Here is a 17,753-nt window from a genome sequence, read left to right on the forward strand (position 1 = left end):
TAATATAATATAATATAATATAATATATATATAATATAATATAATATATAATATAATATATAGAAAGATTTATATATTATATATCATATATGTATATTCTAGTTGTTATCGCGTCGGCATTAATCGTCATGCGATGGCACAACGATATCGCACGATTGCACAAGGAAAACGAGTTTTTATCTAAGGAACTAACTAACTAAATACAATCGACAAGTATAACCGCGAATAACGTCGTCGTGATATTCGAAGATCAATCGCCGCGACATTGCACTTTCAGTTTTCTAAAAATTCGACCGTGGCATCGTGTTCGATAATCATTTCTCTTATGACTTATCTCTTAAATATATCGGTGGATCTCCGCTTTCTTTTCGCATCCCTTCTCGGATTTTCCATCTTACAAAGTATTAGCATTATAAAATATCGACTGGCGTACGAGCGCGCGAAAACGATGAGAGAAAAGCACGCATTTATCGCATTATAAAAATACACAATGTTCTTGTTCAACGATTAAACGCGTAAATCACGGCAAATTGAAATTCGGACTTGGAAAAGGGAATGCTCGAGCTCTTGTATTTAGCGACACCCTGTACTCTTTGGACGCTTTCGGAATTACGTAGAAAGTTGCGTTCGTTACGATCGACGATATCTTACTTACCGACAATTCCTCACCCTTTAATCGATCCTATCGTTTTTCGAACATGTACTTACTTCAAGCAGTACATTTCTCACGTGTTTCACTCGCATTTTATGTCGCGCGTCGTGTATCGTCATCAATCATTTTGCCATAATACGCGACAACAAAGAAGTTATTCTCGATGCTGATGCGTCCCGATCACTTTCGTTTTTTATTATATATTCGTATTAGAACAAACGCAACGAATCGATGAATCGATCGTGTACGCATGGAGAAAAGAGTGATTCGTTCAACATGGTGGCAGTAATAAAGAGACGACACGATCGCGAACCGAGACAAGTTTTTTTCGGCAGTTTATTGGCAATTGCTTGTTTCAACCGGTTTTCTATGTTCGTTCAACCTTTATGTCAATATCAATAAATATCTATATACTTTTTTACTTATGATAGAATATCAAATATTCTTCTTTGAAAGATTTTTAAATTGAGCTAGATCATCGTTGCTCGATACATTACTATTTATATTTAAAATTTAAAATTTTATTATTAAAAAAATATTGAAATTAGAAGATGTCAAAAATTGTTGACATTGACATAAGGATTAATAGAGTGATTAGGATTAGATCGAGTGATATTTGATCGAAGGAAAGGGAACAAAGAAAAATAAGCGCAGTAGAGAAAGTATAGAATAAAGAAAGCAAACGAAAAGAAGGCGAAGGCGTGAAGAATCGGCGTTCGGTTCGACTCGCGATATAATTGAGATGAGACGCGAACGAAGACGGCGAATTATTTATGGTCGGTTTAAAAAACAAACTCCAGGCTTTGGGATCGATTGACAAATGTGTTGTTGCAAGTTTCTTTATTAAACTCACGGTCACGGAGAATATTTGTTGGGAATAAATACGTCTGAAACATAGAACGAGAAGACCAAGCGGAAACAGAATGACGAACATATTGCGCGTTGCCGTTTGTCGAATAAACGCGTTCAGATTGGCAGACCTCCGAATCGTGTCGATGCTTTGGTTGCAGATATTGATTTTTATCTTGAATTCGTTTTCGCAAACGCGCGCTCGTTATGCCTCAAGTAACAGCTCTCTTTCTTTCTCTCTCTCTCTCTCTCCCCCCTCCCCTTCTCTTACCTCGTATCTTTCTTTCTCTTTTTCATCGATTATCTTTTTCCTTTCATTTTATCTCTATCATTACTTTTTTCTTTTTTTGTTTCGTACACTATCGTTCGCTCAGTTTCAATCTCTCACTCTTTCTCTTCGTCTCTCTCTCTCTCTCACTCACTCACTCACTCACTTACATTCTCTTTTCGTCTGTCTCTGTCTCTCTCTCTCTCTCTCTCTCTCTCTGACACACATTTCTTTTATGTTTCTCTTCACTTCCAATTTTATTCATTTCGTCTCGCCTGTTTTCTTTCTGGCTTCGTCGAACGAAAACGGCGCTTCGTTTAACGTACATCATGGACGTAAACGATTTCTAATCGTTATTTCCCATCTTTATATTTCCACGAAATATATATATATACTACATATATGTGTATGTATATATGTATATATATACGTACATACATAGATATACACACGCTTATATTGAAATACGGTTTTATGTGTGTCTCTGTATGCATGCCTATGTGTATACGGGAGGGATACGTGTGTATATATATGTACGTGTAACAGATCGGACAGTCTAGATGCGTCGTTGACGCAAAAAGGTAGCAAGTAGTTCTTGCGTGTCTACCGGGATTCGCCGCTCTCGGACGTTTGAGCTACTGTCGTGGGATTATGGCTCGTCTCGTATTCCATCACTTCCTGGTAGATCAGCTCTTTCCACTGGTCCACCGTATGCTCCCTCTCATCGACACTATGATCGTACGGACCTGGTGCAGGCTGTAACAAACGCGATACTACCTAACAATCATCGTTTTCTTCTTTCCCATCCTTTACCAAGGAATGACTATGTATATTCGATGGAACGCGACTCGAATCGGTCGATACTTTTCTTCTCTCTCCCACCACCATCTCTTCATTCCACTCCCGAATTGATAGATAAAATGGAAGATGGAGAGGGAAATATGAGTGAAACGAACATGGTTAACGGGATTAACGATGAATCGGTGACACTTACGGCATTGACTTCGCCCTCGTCGTACCACACGTTTATGTAATTATGTAGTAAAGCATCATCGACGGAGATGCGTCGTTCGGGGTCGATCACGAGCATGCGCGACAATAGATCCCTGGCTTGACTAGCTGGAACACAAAAGGAAAAGAAAAAACGCATGGAAGAGAAGCAGCATAGTAAAAAGGTAGCAAATCCAATGCTGGATCTATGTATTTCGAATAAAACGTATATGTTTAGATTGATCGTTAAAATAGTTTAAAATAATTTTACTAAAATAAAATATCAATCATCATAATTAATTGAATTATCTATTAAATGAAATAATCATGAAATAACTAAAAATTACATAATTTTTAAATATAAATTTAAATATGAATTTATTAAAAGAAGATTTATATGTTATTAAATTATTATGTACTATATAAAATTAATTTAATTTTTTAGATGTTTTTAGATATTGTTGAAGAGATTTGAATTTTATCAATGAATAAAAGTAGTATATAATCAGAGAGTATAAAAAATACAAAATGATATATGTAATACATTGTATCATCAAGAGAGACTTAATATAAATAATATAATAATGATTGTTTGATGAACAAGATTTGAAAATAATATTCAAATATTTCATTAAACGTTTTCATGAAAAAATTACATAATTTAATATATTTCAAACGTTGAAAAATTTGATTATTTCAATTATTTAATATATTTGATACAGCAACTTATATTTCATATTTTAACATATTTCAAACGTTGAAAAATTTGATTATTTCAATTATTTAATATATTTAATACAGCAACTTATATTTCATATTTTAACATATTTCAAACGAAAAAATTGATTATTTGAAAAAATTGATTATAATGAAAAATTTGATTATTTCAATTATTTAATATATTTAATGCAGCAACTTATATTTCAAATTAATAAGATCTAATTATCAAAGAAATAGTTTTATGCAAATATTTTTATCTCTTATTATATACTTAATCTAATAATTTAAGATAAACTTTTTTCTGCAAGCTTACCTTTCAACCTGTTGTGTTCCGACGAATCCGATGGAAACAGAACGTCCGGGAATAACCTGTCGAACGGATATCCCGGATACCGTGGCCTGTTCTCCACGTAATTCCTGACCGTAGGCTGGAGCCGCTGCATGAATTCCTGCGCCGGCGTTCCCAGTTGCTCTGCAACAACGTCCAGCCGCGCGTGTTAAAGCACGCACGTTCCTGGGTGTAGTACACGGAGGGAAGCGATCACGGCGACCTACCGATTATCTTGTTCCATTGGTCGATGTGATCCGTTCCGGGAAAGAGGACGCCACCCCGAATCATTTCGCCCATTATGCACCCGACCGACCAAATGTCCACGTTCTCCTTATATCCCATCCCGAGGATCACCTGCGAGCCGACATACCGTCCGAATCATGGTACGTAAAGAGTGAATAAATAATTAACGCGCGATTCTTTATTAAAAAAAATGTACGAATTTTCGAGATTCTGGGCTCGGGACAAGTCGGGAAAATTCGGATGAAATCGGGCGAAAATTTCTATTAGTCAGAATATTCGGGTCAGCTCGGTAAAAATCGGACAAGATCGGTTCAAGAACTTAAGATCTAAGTTTTTCATTCTGCTCGAGAAGTATACTTGACACGAAAAAGTGGCAATTTCTTTTATTATGATGAATATTTCGTTGCGAAATAAAATTACCTTTTGCTATTTATATTAAAATTTTACTCGGAATATTCGGGTCAGTTCGGTAAAAATCGGACGAGATCGGTTTAAGAACTTGAAATCTAACTTTTTCACTGTTGTATTCGAGGAGTATACTTGACACGAAAAAGTGGCTATTTCTTTCGTTATAATGAATATTTCGTTATACGAAAAAAAAAAAAAAAAATTATCTTTTGCTATTTGAATTAAAATTTTACTGAAAGCTAAGAGATATTTAATTTATTTTAATTTAATTTTTTATTTCCTGTTTGACAAATATACTCGTTATTCCTTAATTTTAATTACGCACACAGATATTCATTTTTAAAATAAAATTATACGGTTAACGACTTAGAACATTAAGGGGAGATGAAGTATATATATATAATTAAATTTCACATTGAATTATTTTTGTCCATTTATATATCCTAATCGAATCTTATATAAAATTATCGAGATTTCGCCTGATTTTGTCAAAATATAACCGATCTGTCTCGAAATTCGAATTCCAGAGACTTACGTGATATCCTTATCTATTACCTTACACAATTAATTTATTTTTCCTTATTCTCACCTCTGGCGCCCTATAATATCGTGTCACAACGTATGGCGTCATCATAAAAGTGGTCCCGGCTGTTCTGGCCAGGCCAAAATCGAGAATCTTCAATGTACAGTCAGCCTTTACCACTATATTGCTCGGCTTTAAATCCTACCCGCCAGTAATGAACAAGAAGCACCGAGTTAATAACACATACGATTTAACGTTGCCGGAAATACGAAATCACTCACCCTGTGAATGATACCGGCCGAGTGTAAGTGTTTGATGCCGCACAGCATTTGATAAAGCAGATAAGACATACGTTCGTGATCCAGATCCATCTGGATTACCTGGCATAGATTCGCGTCCATAAGTTCCATCACCAAGTAAACGTCTTGAAACTCGTCCAAGGACCGTTGTGGCGTGAACGCGTTCAACAAACCGATTATCTGCCGGCAAAAAATAATCTTCGAATCGCAAGATTTATTGCGACACGGAGGAAAAAAAACTTACGTTTTTGTGATTGACCAGCTTCATCAGCTTGAATTCCCTGTAGGCCCTCTTCGCGTGCGTAACGTTTTGAAAAGGTCTCGAGAGTTTCTTGATCGCGACATTCTGCGCTGTCACCGTGTCGTATGCCGCGCTGAAACAAACATGTCTAAATAAGTATACGTGTATTTATAATTGGTCATAACCTCGATTATTTTTTTACTGTTACGAAGCGAATTATAACTGCGCTTATTGCGATTACGTAAATAAAATAAAATTGAAAGGACGACTCAAAATGACTTTACTTTTTGTCCATTATTCTGAAAGATAATTGCAATACAATTATTAAAGATTCAATGTTTAGATATTCTAAAGGTATCTTTAAAATAAGATATTTCAAGATTATATTTTATGAAATATGATAGATTGAGGTTATATTTTTGAGGATGATAATATTAATTTCTGGATATTTTTTGATATAAAAGTTTGATATAAAATTTTCAATTTATTATTTTTATAAATTGTATATATGTTGAATTTTTCAATTTTCAAATTCGAAACATCAGCGCCAAATTCAAATTTCATTTTGCTTAAATCGTGTCAAAATCTAAATTTCAAATTGGAATCATACTAGCACAACTGTTATAAAATATCCGAGAACTAAAATCTAATTTAATTTTAAATAAATATTGCGATCCGATGTGAGAAAGAGAATATACAATATATAAATATGATTTTGCATATCGTTGACGTGATTTAACAATATTATATATATATTTTTTTTATTGAATAAATAATTGTATCATATAGATCTTTAATTAATTAATTTGACGTGTATTGACGCTTTTATTTTTCAATCACATAAAAAACCAAAATGTGAAAATTTATAAATATATAACTTTTGAATCAATTAATTTCGACAATTAAAAATTTTATGTCAAAATCCTATAAAAGGATTGACGTAGAAGAATTCACAAAGAAATGTTCAAAACAAATTTTAATACTTCAAAATAAAGTTCATTTCATTCTAAAGTTTATAATACGAAAATCTCAAATATTTAACTTACTTTCAATGTATATATTTTATTACCAACAGAGAATATTCAATTATTATTTGTGAAGCCTTCAAGTACTTTCTGCTCAATAGTAATAAAATATCTTATCTTTCTCAGGATTAAGTAGTGAATGCTACAGAGACGTCAAAATGGATATTTGGATCTGTAATAATGGACATTGGAATTAATTACCGATAATTAACCGCGTGTAAGAGTAATATCTGGTGACCCAAATTGGAATGGGCAGGACTTTCACTTTACTTAGACAGGATTTTAAACATCTTGAGACAGGACTTGTAATTGATATACTCATTGATCTAAGAAATGTTAATAAAAAGACGTGGACACGGATAGATATCAGTTAGATTTATCTAATAATCTCTATAATAAAAACGAATATTATCGAATTAAATAAACAAAAATTTTAGCTTATTAGGAAAACTTGAATTTTGAACCTTTGTATCTCTAACTATAATTGAAAATCAATAAAATAAAAGTATATTGTTATTAAAAAATTATTACCATTAACAAATAATTTATTTGCTAAATACAAGGTTCTATATTCCAAATTATCAATCATTACATCAATTCATGGTTTCATTATAAAAATGTTAGAATCACTTGATTTTTCATATTACACCAATATCGGTTTAACTTCTATTAATCTTTTCGAAAGACCACTTAAGACCACTTAAAGCCGTAACGAAGTAAAATCGGTCAAAAAAATCGAACTAACAATAATTACTTCCGACTCACCGATACTTAGATACTCACCAAACGATTCCCTGTGCACCGGAACCGATCGGCTTCAAATTCTGATACCGCTTGAGAATGGTGAATCTGGTGTCCCCGACTTCGACCGTGTAAAACATGGCGGATAGCCGGGTTGTCATATCAGGCCCCAGGTAAGGCATGCGCCTCGGTGCTCGTCTCTCCTGCTGCACCTGTACCTGCACCTCCCCTCCGCTCGAGCACTCCTGGTGCACTCGATGAGGACTTACGCTCTTAGCCACTTTGGACCGTAGTGCGAGCGTACCTGGCCGAAAGGAAACGTGGCCTCTTGCCCCTGTTTTCTGCTCGGTCCGAGGGGCACGAGCACCGGGACCGGTATCGGGACCGGCGCCGGCACCACGCCGCTTCTTCTCTGCTCCTCGCTTCCGGACGACGCCGCCGCCGCCCCGCCGCTTTGCTCGCTTCTTATGCGCGCCGGATTCGTCTGCGACAGAGACCCCAGAACACCGATTAGCCGAGATAACTGCTAATCGTGGGACGTCAAAGGGGAAACGTGACGCTCTCTCCCCTCGAGGTGTCTACAGTGATCCCCCATGATCGATGGCTCGTTTAGACGGGCTAGAAAACAACGGGACGATAAAGAAACGGTTGGAGAGAAGTTGAATCGTGGCAGATTTATTCTGGTTATTTGCGAAAATTGATGTTCGGATTTGTGTTGGTTTCGTCTGATTGGGGATAAGTAGGGGATAAGGGAAGGAGAAGAGGCGACGTCATTCGCGAAGATATACTTCAAACAGTAGTATAGGTCGGTTATAACTGCTACCGTATGGTAACTAGCGATTCTAATTGTTGAAAGGTCGTGATTTTTGTTATTTCTTTTTTATACGGTTGTTTTTGTTAAGATTTCTAAATTTATTCTTAAATTAGATGCTATTTATTTGAAAATTTTTATTATAAATTTGTGTGGTAGAAAGAGAGGATGAAGATAATTTTGAATTTTGAAATGTAATAGCTCAAAGAATATTACAATAAAAATTTTTATATATGAATCTTGTATATTTATCTAATATTATTGAGTCAAAATTTTTTTGTTTTATGACAAATAATAATAAAGTTATTAATTAATAAAATTATTTAATAATAATAATATTTAAAAATCAAAGAAAATAACAGTACAATCTGAGAGCAAGTAAATTGTAATACAATTTAAATTTTAAAAAATCAAAATATTTATTAAATTAAATTACAATAGTAAATGAAAACAAAAAGAAAGTATTTATATTACATAAATAAGATAAAAATAATTAATAATTACAAAATTTTTAATACGTTAAGATTTATTTTATATCACAATTACTTTACGATGAATTCTCCAATTTTATCGAATTAATTTATATATAATATATATAATATAATATAAGTAAACTTTAATATAATATAAGTTATATATATAATATAACTGAACTTTACATCAGTTTAAGTTATTCCGAAATATGCCTATATATTATCTGACGAATAAGAATTGCAAATTTAAAAAATTTTTTGTAATCCAAGCAAGATTGGATATTTTATATTTAAAACAGAAATAACAAATAAAAAAAAAATCAATTGTTTCAAAATAAAAAATAAAAAATCTATTTAAAGAAAAAATTTCTACATATAAATTCTTAAAATAAATTATTTTCAAATTATTTATTTATTAAATTTCCAAATTATTTCAAATATATAATAAAAAATAAAAATAACAATAAAATTTTTCTAAAATTTAATATTTTATCTCAAAATAAGAATGTGTAAATTCAGAAATCATTATACTATATTATATCAAAATAATTTATTTAAAATAAGGAACTTATTCAAATCATAAATAAATAAAAAATATAATTTCCCCACAACAAGCTCATCAAAATTATTTCAAAAAATAACATGTATCGATCGATATGATTTTTACTAGACCAGAATCACTAACTCGACTCCTTCTAACATTCTCCGTTCAATCCTCCTCGAGGATGCCTCTCTCCCTCAATACTTTATTTCCACCAGCCTCGCTCTCAACTCTAATCTTTTTCGAGGCGAACGGCTCGCCTCGATATCCGACCGCGACAACGACCCCGACGTCTCGATTTTCGGTGGAGAGGATCGCGAAACGGTATCTATCGCCGAAAGTTTCGGCGTCTCGGTCGAAAATAGAAATTGGAGCAAAGTCGGGCAGACGTTCTCGGCCATGAAAGAAAAAGGAGACGGGAGCGCGCCGGTCGAAGAGTTTTCGTCGGTCGCGGCCAAAATTAGAAGAAGGCGGTGGCGAAGGGGAAGAAGAAGTCGCGCGAATATTTCGACGACATCGTGCCGCGTTCACCTCGCGGTAATTTCTTCTGCCGCCACGGGATTCCCCCAATTATTTATAGAGAGCGACACAGACACGGATGCCAACTGCAACGACGGCCGCCAATTCGGCTGCTGTCACATCCTTCCCCCCTTTCTGACTTTTGCCCACGTCAGTGTCGTGCAACCACCTTCTCTCTTTTCGTTCGTTTCTTCGTTCGCGAACGATCTCGCGCTCGAATCTTTCACTCGACACCTGCTACCAATTACGCGATTACGCGGAAGTTGGCGCCACATGTTAGTTCGGGGATGGGAAAAAGTCGTTTTTGTCGTTTTAACGAACGAATATTTGTTGTATTATTTATAGTGAAATAGGAGATTTAGGATTGATAAAAATTTGGTGCAAATATTTTTTTATGCAAGAATTCGTTTTGTAAAAAATGGAAAGGAGTATTTTTGTAATTTGATTATATGTATTGAGTATCAATAGTAATTGTATTAAATAGACGAAAGAAAAACGTTTCTTTTTTATTTTTCTTTCTCATAGAACTTTAAATTTAATAAAATATATTTTATAATTCAATGATATGTATACAATATATTTCAATACTTAATAAAATAAAATTTTTATGTGAGAATGGAATAAATAATAGAAGTCCTTTCTTTTCACAGAAATAGCAAAATTATAGATTTAGTCTAATGAGTTTTTTTAGTCTAATGAGAATTTTTGTCTTCTTTATCTTTTTATCTATAAATTTAAGATTTTTCAATATATTTTATATTATATATTTTCTCCTTCTTTATAATCGTGATGATAATCATGTATTAAATTTTGCAAGATTTGCAAATTTTGAAATACGACACTGTATCATTTTACAATTCACACATAATTTGAACTGTTTTAATTAGCATTAATTTCAATTTATTTGTAATAATTTGTATTTGAAATTAGCAACATACACAAAAAATCTGTCTTAATTTTTTAAAAACATTTTTCCAAAATTTCAGGATAAAATTTAATTTTGTTTTTTTAAATGATGTTTTTGAAAAATTTCCATATTTCAAATGTTTTCGTCCTCTTTTGCGTTAAACGAAAAATTTTATGTTTAAATTATACAAATAATAATTATACAAGTAAAATTATTATTTGAAAATATTGATTGTTGAAAAAATAATAAAAATTCGTAGGAAAAAAATATTATTTTTGACGTAATAACATCTTTTTTCGTTTATAAAGAAAAAAAAATCTATAAAATAAAAAATATCCTATGACAATTGTTTCATAGGATTCATACAATTTAGTCTATCTAGTTTTCAAAATATTTCTAGTATAGATTTTCAAGAAAAAATATTATATTAATTGTTATAAAAATTATTATTTATTATTTTGAAGTAATAAAAAAAAGAAGAATATTATTAAATATTAAATAATTTAAAAAATTCTCTCATTTTTTATAATAAAAAGAAAAATTATAACAAGAAAAAATTGAAAATGAAAAACAAACACACAGACTTCCATCTTCTTATTAATTAACAGATATATTAAACTACAGAAATTTACTTTCATAGTTACCTAACATAAAAAATAAACATTAACATACCAATATTTAAAATACAATAACAATATTTTCAATTACCCTGACTGACCTAAAATATAATGTTTATGAATCGTAATGCCTTATAAATACATTAATAAATATCTTCTTCTATTTCCTAAAATTTCTATAAGATCTTATGATTGCAGTAACAATTAACTCATTAGAATAAAAGGGTTGGTTGGGAAACACTGGCTCATCGATGCGGTATCCGAAAGATTTAACGACCACCACACGTTTCTTCGCTTTCCTTCCGCTAACCTTCTTCTTTCTCTTTTTTTTTTTTTTTTTTCCCTCGTCGCCGTGTCGCAGACACGGCATTCCTTCGCTCGCTACCACGTTGGATCATCTCCAACGCGTACGCGCACGCGCTTGTTCAACGAAATTCGTTAGACAGTTTTAACGCCGGCATAATTCATCGGATAAGAAGGATTTAAGGGAGGCGAAGACGCGAATGTCGGAAATCCTGCGTGGATAGGTATGATTTAAGGTCCGTGTCTCGTCCAAGAAAATGGTTCGAAACGGTGTCTCGCGAATTACAAATCTAAATCAGGAAAGATATTCCTTCTTCCCTGCTGCTTAAAACTTACCATAAACGAGCGGCCATTGTGAAAGGTCGACGTTGAGCGACTGAATCCGAAGGGAGCGAGATCTGTAATTAAAAAAAAAAAAAAAAAGAAAAATCTCGTGAATCCTCGTCTCTTTTCTAACTTTTATTTTTGTGTCTTCAATTTTTTTTTTTTTTTTTTTTTGGGTGAAATTGAAAGATTTTCATCCACCTTTTAATTTTATTATTTAAAAATATGGTATAATTCTAATATACTTAAAAAAAAATGTACGTATATATTTAGAAATATTTTTAATTTTTATACAATATTTCTATTTTTCATTATTTTCGCACTTTGTGTAGTTTCATGTTTTTATTTCTTCTATTGTCTTCTGTTACATTAAAGGATTTTCTTCAAACCATAAATATAACAAATAAACCTCTCTATATGCAAAGAAGATGCATATAAAGAGATTTCTACGCCAACAAGAAACTTGGTCGAGACAAAGTTCAAGTTGCCATGGCGGAAGGGTTAATCGAGTGTAACTTTGCGACGTGGGGGCCACGTTTGGATTAGTTAACGCGATTTCACGTGGCTTTCCATTCTGCCGCATTCGTCTCGCATTCGCATTCTTGCGGATTATGCGTTCCAGTAGCGGCAAATAGAAATGCACGAGTAAATCACAAATTTCGACCATCGTTTTGCCACTTCAATATATGTATAGGTGCATACATAAGATATTGAAATACAGGTATTTAAAAATTTAAAGCGTGAATCTTCAAATTAATGTAAAAAAATTTAGAAAAAGAAAGAATTTCATTTTCGGTTTTGTGATTTTTTAATTGAGAATTAAAAATCGAAGGAAATATTTTATAATCACAATATCCATAATAAATGATAACTATTGGATAATAACTTCGAATTACAGACTCTTTTTTTTTTTTTTTAAATTTGTTCATTTTTGGTATTTGAATGAATCATTATAATTTATTTGATTATTTTGTTAATAAATTTTAACTATTTTATATATTCATCATTTGGTTATTATATCAAATATCAAAAATACTTCAAATCTCCATTAATATTTTGAAACTATCATCCTTTCTTCTTTTTGAAAATCATAAAATAAATCGTGATAAAATTCGTGATAAAAATTTTTAAATAAACACGTAAAAATTCTTTATTTTAATATAATAAAATTTCTTAAAAAAAAAACATTTGTTATAAAAAGCTGACATAATCTTCATTTTATCAAACCTCACTATTATAGGTAAATATTATTTTATTCTCCGTCTCATAATTCTATTCTATCTTATATTATTATATGTAACATGTAACAATATTATTACATATAACATAATTTTTATTATTGTATTATAATTACAATAATATAATTATAATATTATGTGTAATAATATAAGATATCTTTTCTATTGCAACGTAAGAAATAAAATAAAATTGAATTAAATACAACGAAATCCGCAAAAAATTAAAATAAACCATTGTGAAACAAAGCTCGAAGTCTATTATTAATTAGAGAGATGCATTCTCGTCGATATCGTTTCGATGAACATTCTTGCAACCAGCGATATATAGGAGGGTGCATAGGATAAGCCGATCGATAGCATGAAATACGATCCGAAGGAGTGAACTGGTTTGGCGTGTCGACAGTAGCGTAAAACGTCCATCTATCGTCTATCCAACGTTCATCCGACAAAAAAAAGCGCGTTTTCCAATTGAAAAGAACGTTAAATCATCTTCGATGTTTTTAAATCATTGGTTTGAATCGGTTTCTTACGTAAAATAAATGTAAGAAAAATCAATTTGCCAAAAGTATGGTGTACTTTTTATTTATCATCAACGACAAAATTTCTAACAAATCTTTAATCTCAGTTTTTCATTGGAATATTTTAATCATTTTCGGTTTCTTACGTAAAATAAATGTAAGAAAAATCAATTTACCAAAAGTATGGCGTACTTTTTATTTATCATTAACGACAAAATTTCTAACAAATCTTTAATCTCAGTTTTTCATTGGAATATTTTAATTATTAACCATTTAATGAATAATAATTTATAGCATTGTTTTCTAACTTTTTTTTTTTAATTTTATCTTCGCAAAAAAAAAATAATCTGCGATTATTCTTTAATCCGCCCTTATATAAGATAAATTTAATGAGATAAAGAAAATCCATTAATGGTCTTATCGTTTAATCTAGGATTTATATATATTTTAAAAACTTCAATAAAATATATAAAGAGATATAATAAAAAATATCAGAAATTTTAATTTCTGAATCTAATAACATTCATAATATTAGGAATAAGTATTTGAAAGTATAATTTAAACTTAATATTTAATTCAATCTTTCCTAGAAGAATGCATAATTTTATAATTTACATTATACCAAGTCTGCCAATAATAATAATATAACAGCTCTTTCTCTCTCTCTTTCTAAAAATAACTTATAAAAAAATAAGTTATTTTTAAATCATTAATAAATTAAAGCAATCTATTTATATTAAAATAATAATTAATTACATTAATTATTATATTAAAATGATATCATTTATATAATTTTTTATTATATTAAAATAATAATTATATTAAAATATTAAAATAATAATTGTATTAAATTATTTAATAAAATAATAATTTAGATTATATTAGATTATATTAGATTATTTATAGATTATATAGATTATATAAATTATTTATATTAGATTATTATTTAGATTATATATTTTAAAATAATAATTTAGATTATATTAAAATAATAATAATTAAAAAAAAATACCAAAAATCGATATACTAAAAAATAACTTTATTACTCCCCAGAAATCATTTCTCTAACAAATATCTTTTTGGATACCGTAAACTACCATTGGGAGCCATAGAACTCTACGATATCATGGATATTTTGTCCACGGTAACGAAAGGGTTAACCGAGTGATTAGCCTTACCAAGAAACCTTTCAAACTTCCTCATTCTCCCTCTCATTCCATTTCGTGAATACGAATTACAAACAATCTCCTTCAGCGTGGCTGAAACTCGTAGTTTTAAATTATCGCGGAAAACTTTATTTTCGTCGTTTTGCCAAGAGATACAAAGAGATAGCAAAATCAAATATACCGTGTTAGCGCGGTTAACGACGCCTTAATCGCGGCGACTGTTGTTCCGTTTGTAGCGTGGCCAAGTGCCGGAAGCGATATCTTTCTCATTGGGAAAAGTAATTTGCTCCGTTGAGTAACGGTCGCTCGGTGGCGCGAGACATTATTTCTTTCGCGAGAGCAAAAAGATAATTTGCCACGAAATAGGATTTCGATTCGTCGATTTATCAAAGTAAGAGAGAATTTTTCTTAAATTTTTATTGGCTCATGCCTCGTCTCAACATTTCGAAGATTTTTCGAAGAAAAAAAAAATATATAAGCATTTCGTTCTTTCTTGGAGATGTAGCGAAATATTTGAAACTTTTACTTTAAAATAAAGTAAGAAAATTAATAATAACGATAATAATAAAATTTTAAACTCTATATATCTTGTAGAAATCTGCAAGTTTAATTTATTCCTTTTAATAAGGAAACTTCACTTATAAACAAACCTTTTCTTCATCACAAAAGATATCGTCCACTTCTCACATAACTTTCTTCAAACTTTACATTTTATTCCGTGCAAAGTTCTTAAATAAATCTCAACCGACATTTTTCTATTTATTTTCAAAAATCGAAGAGAATTTCCAATGTTATATATATATCCACGAATATATCGACACTCTGTATATCCTACGATAAATACATACAATAGAATATAACTAAAATAAAGGGCGTAAGAAAGGAACGACAAAGCGGGGCCGGATAGCCTCGAGTGAAAAGAGACAGGCTCGCGTCAACCGGCGCGAGCGTCGATTCGGATATTAAATTTCCTCGCTAGCAGTGATGCAAGACGTATTTCCCAGAGGGCGGTGCTCCGCTTTCCGACGGAAACCCGCTCGTATTCTCTGCCCTCGTATCCCCATTTCCTCTTATCCGGCCAAGTAATTGCACCGAGCCGCGGAATCATTCGTCGGTTGATTCTTTCCAGTTTGAATCATGTCGGATCCGCTACCGTTTGAATTCATTTGCGTAATTACGCCACATCGCTGGGTATCTATCGGAAAATAATAGGTACGGGCAAAAAGGAAGAAAAAAAAAAAAAAAAAAAACGAGTTCCGGTTTTCGAAGCCGGCCGACTTTTCCATCCAAAGCCCCTGGAGAGATCGGTGATAGATCAGAATTAAATTTCGGTTGGTGTTGATCCTCGCGAAACGACGGTAATTGCTTTCGTGTCCCCCTCGTCTGACGGTTGGAAATCTCGATCGGGTAAATCTCGTCGGATTTTCTTTATCGATGTTCGCGTGCACGAAGATCCTCCTCCCCGATGGCCGACTTTGAACTAGCATTGGTTCTCCTCCTCGCTCGTAGAGTTGGGAAAGATATATTTTGGAAATAAAATTATTTTTTAGGGAAACGAGTGTTTTTGTTCGGTATAATAGTTATATAAAGAGATAGTGTTTCGTGTATATATAGGGTGTTTCAGATTTTTTGCAGAAAAATATTATGAATAATATAAGTTAATGTAAAATAATAATAATATGTACGAATATAATAAATTTTATTATAAAATTGTAACAAAAATATAATAACAATGGATAATTTAATTTTTTATAAGATAATAATATATTGAGCTCTATAACAAAAAAAATTTTGTTTTTCATTTTATATATATATATATATAATATACAATATGCCCGATTTATCTCGAAAAATATGAAATGAATTTCAGATAAAAATTTGATATAATTTTTTTGTAGATTGATATGTAAGGATATGTATATAAGAATCAATTTTAATTTTTTAAATAAAATTGTATAATTTATATTATATTAATTGATACAATATTGTAACTTGAAATTTATTATATAATATATGATGAAGAAACATGCGAAATAATATTTTGCTATTTATGCTTTCCTTACTTTTTTTATATAGTAACTAATAATTTTTTGACATTAAATAGAAATACTGCACCGATTAGTAAAATCAAAATTATATAGTTTCATTTAAAAAATTAAAATTGATCCTCATAAAATCTCTACGTGTCAATCAAATTATATAATAATATAATATTATATATAATTATCTAATATTATATAAAATTATAAATTATATAATTATATAATAATATGTATCTCTTTAAGAATTCAAGATAAATTGAGCACACTGAACATAACCTCTTACCAATCATATCTAATTAAGAATAAACTAAATAACTGATTTTCAAATTCATTTTGTCCTACAAAAAACTTTCAATTATTTTTCTTATTTAAATTTCCCTCCTATTTCGAATCAAATATTATTTCCCACATTTCATTAAAATCAGAAATTTTGGACCACGGTGTACATCTTCTCAGATTGCGTCTTGGCCACAAATCAAGCGGTTAGGTTAACTCGAGAGGGTTGAATCTTGATCGGGCAAAGACCCTCTCTAGTCGTGTCGCGACGGTTCGTTATCGAAATTTCATTTGACCGCGCAGATCTCATCGGTGTAATTAATCTCGATCGGTCCTCCGCGAAACATCTCACCTCGAGCTCCGTCGATAATTACCAACCGAGTCGGTTGCGTAGAAATACTTAAGCGCATCTAATGAAGGGAAACGCGCCAAGGAATTCGAAAGTTCGTCGACCGGATGTCGAGAAAAGCTCGATCGGTCGGCGGAAATGGTGCGTAAACTTCACGTGGATAGAAGAACAGCATGGGGTAATTCGGTAGAGCGTATTTTCCACGGAAATGATAATTGGCAGTCAGTGGCAGACGTGAGACTCAAATTCGCGCGACGTCACGCTCTGTGTAGAATTTCGACGGGCCACCCGAGTCGTTTCCGCTCGAAACTGCGTATTTAGAATGTTTCCGATGTACGGTAGAATTTATATACGAATATCGATTATGCAAAAAGAGTAT

General features: G+C 31.6%; 1 protein-coding gene across 6 annotated transcripts in view; it reads right to left on the bottom strand.

Moving 5' to 3' along the window:
• Nucleotides 1-1,475: 1,475 nt before the first annotated feature.
• The window catches only part of LOC122716347 (stress-activated protein kinase JNK), a 154,440-nt gene continuing 138,162 nt past the window's right edge, over nucleotides 1,476-17,753 (bottom strand). For all 6 annotated transcript variants that reach the window (XM_043939351.1, XM_043939350.1, XM_043939352.1 and 3 more), the window contains 9 exons: nucleotides 11,798-11,859; nucleotides 7,333-7,774; nucleotides 5,528-5,657; nucleotides 5,266-5,463; nucleotides 5,051-5,185; nucleotides 4,035-4,164; nucleotides 3,793-3,951; nucleotides 2,764-2,888; nucleotides 1,476-2,525 (listed from right to left, as the gene is read on the bottom strand). In XM_043939351.1, the coding sequence (XP_043795286.1) occupies nucleotides 2,373-2,525; nucleotides 2,764-2,888; nucleotides 3,793-3,951; nucleotides 4,035-4,164; nucleotides 5,051-5,185; nucleotides 5,266-5,463; nucleotides 5,528-5,657; nucleotides 7,333-7,774; nucleotides 11,798-11,859 (1,534 nt within the window). In that variant the 3' untranslated portion in view covers nucleotides 1,476-2,372. The remainder of the gene's footprint in view (nucleotides 2,526-2,763; nucleotides 2,889-3,792; nucleotides 3,952-4,034; nucleotides 4,165-5,050; nucleotides 5,186-5,265; nucleotides 5,464-5,527; nucleotides 5,658-7,332; nucleotides 7,775-11,797; nucleotides 11,860-17,753) is intronic.

Source organism: Apis laboriosa, unplaced genomic scaffold, assembly GCF_014066325.1.
Source record: "Apis laboriosa isolate Shangri-la unplaced genomic scaffold, ASM1406632v1 scaffold45_cov149, whole genome shotgun sequence".
Lineage (NCBI taxonomy): Eukaryota > Metazoa > Arthropoda > Insecta > Hymenoptera > Apidae > Apis > Apis laboriosa.